Source organism: Cystoisospora suis, assembly GCF_002600585.1.
Source record: "Cystoisospora suis strain Wien I chromosome Unknown contig_2671, whole genome shotgun sequence".
Taxonomy (NCBI): domain Eukaryota; phylum Apicomplexa; class Conoidasida; order Eucoccidiorida; family Sarcocystidae; genus Cystoisospora; species Cystoisospora suis.
The window spans coordinates 16139-16525 of record NW_027155468.1 but is presented as its reverse complement, the minus strand read 5'-3'; the positions used below and the strand labels follow the sequence as shown (position 1 = coordinate 16525).

At 41.1% G+C, this 387-nt stretch overlaps 1 protein-coding gene across 1 annotated transcript; it reads left to right on the top strand.

Annotated features, from left to right (window-relative positions):
• Window positions 1–11: 11 nt before the first annotated feature.
• On the top strand, window positions 12–323 carry CSUI_005512 (uncharacterized protein; the record flags this gene model as incomplete). The annotated part of the gene is made up of 1 exon (XM_068065688.1): window positions 12–323. A coding segment is annotated over one exon (99 nt), but the record flags the coding sequence as incomplete, so codon positions are not given.
• Window positions 324–387: the final 64 nt, after the last annotated feature.

Here is a 387-nt window from a genome sequence, read left to right as displayed (position 1 = left end):
CGGAAGGATTTCTTCGATCTATCAGCAATGTATCAGAGGAAGGTCCTCAGTCTACCTTGTCTTTTCTGTTGCTTCTTGAATTCTCTCTTCTTGTCAGTGACTGATAAATGAATTTTGTGCAGTTTCTCCTTTCAAGTTTCGAAAAACGAGCTAGAGACACGAAAGATAAGTCAAACCAGGAGAAAGGGAATTTCTGATCTAGCCATCAACGGACTGGGAGACTGCTTTGTCTTATCTACCTTATGTCGTCTTTTCTTGCTTCTTTCCTTCTTTCTTCATCTTGTCAGTGACTTGGAACGAATCCTTTCCGTTTTGTTTCGCAGGTTCCATAAATGACAGATTCAAAACAAGAAAGACAAGCAACGGGGAGGATAGATGCTTCTTCCG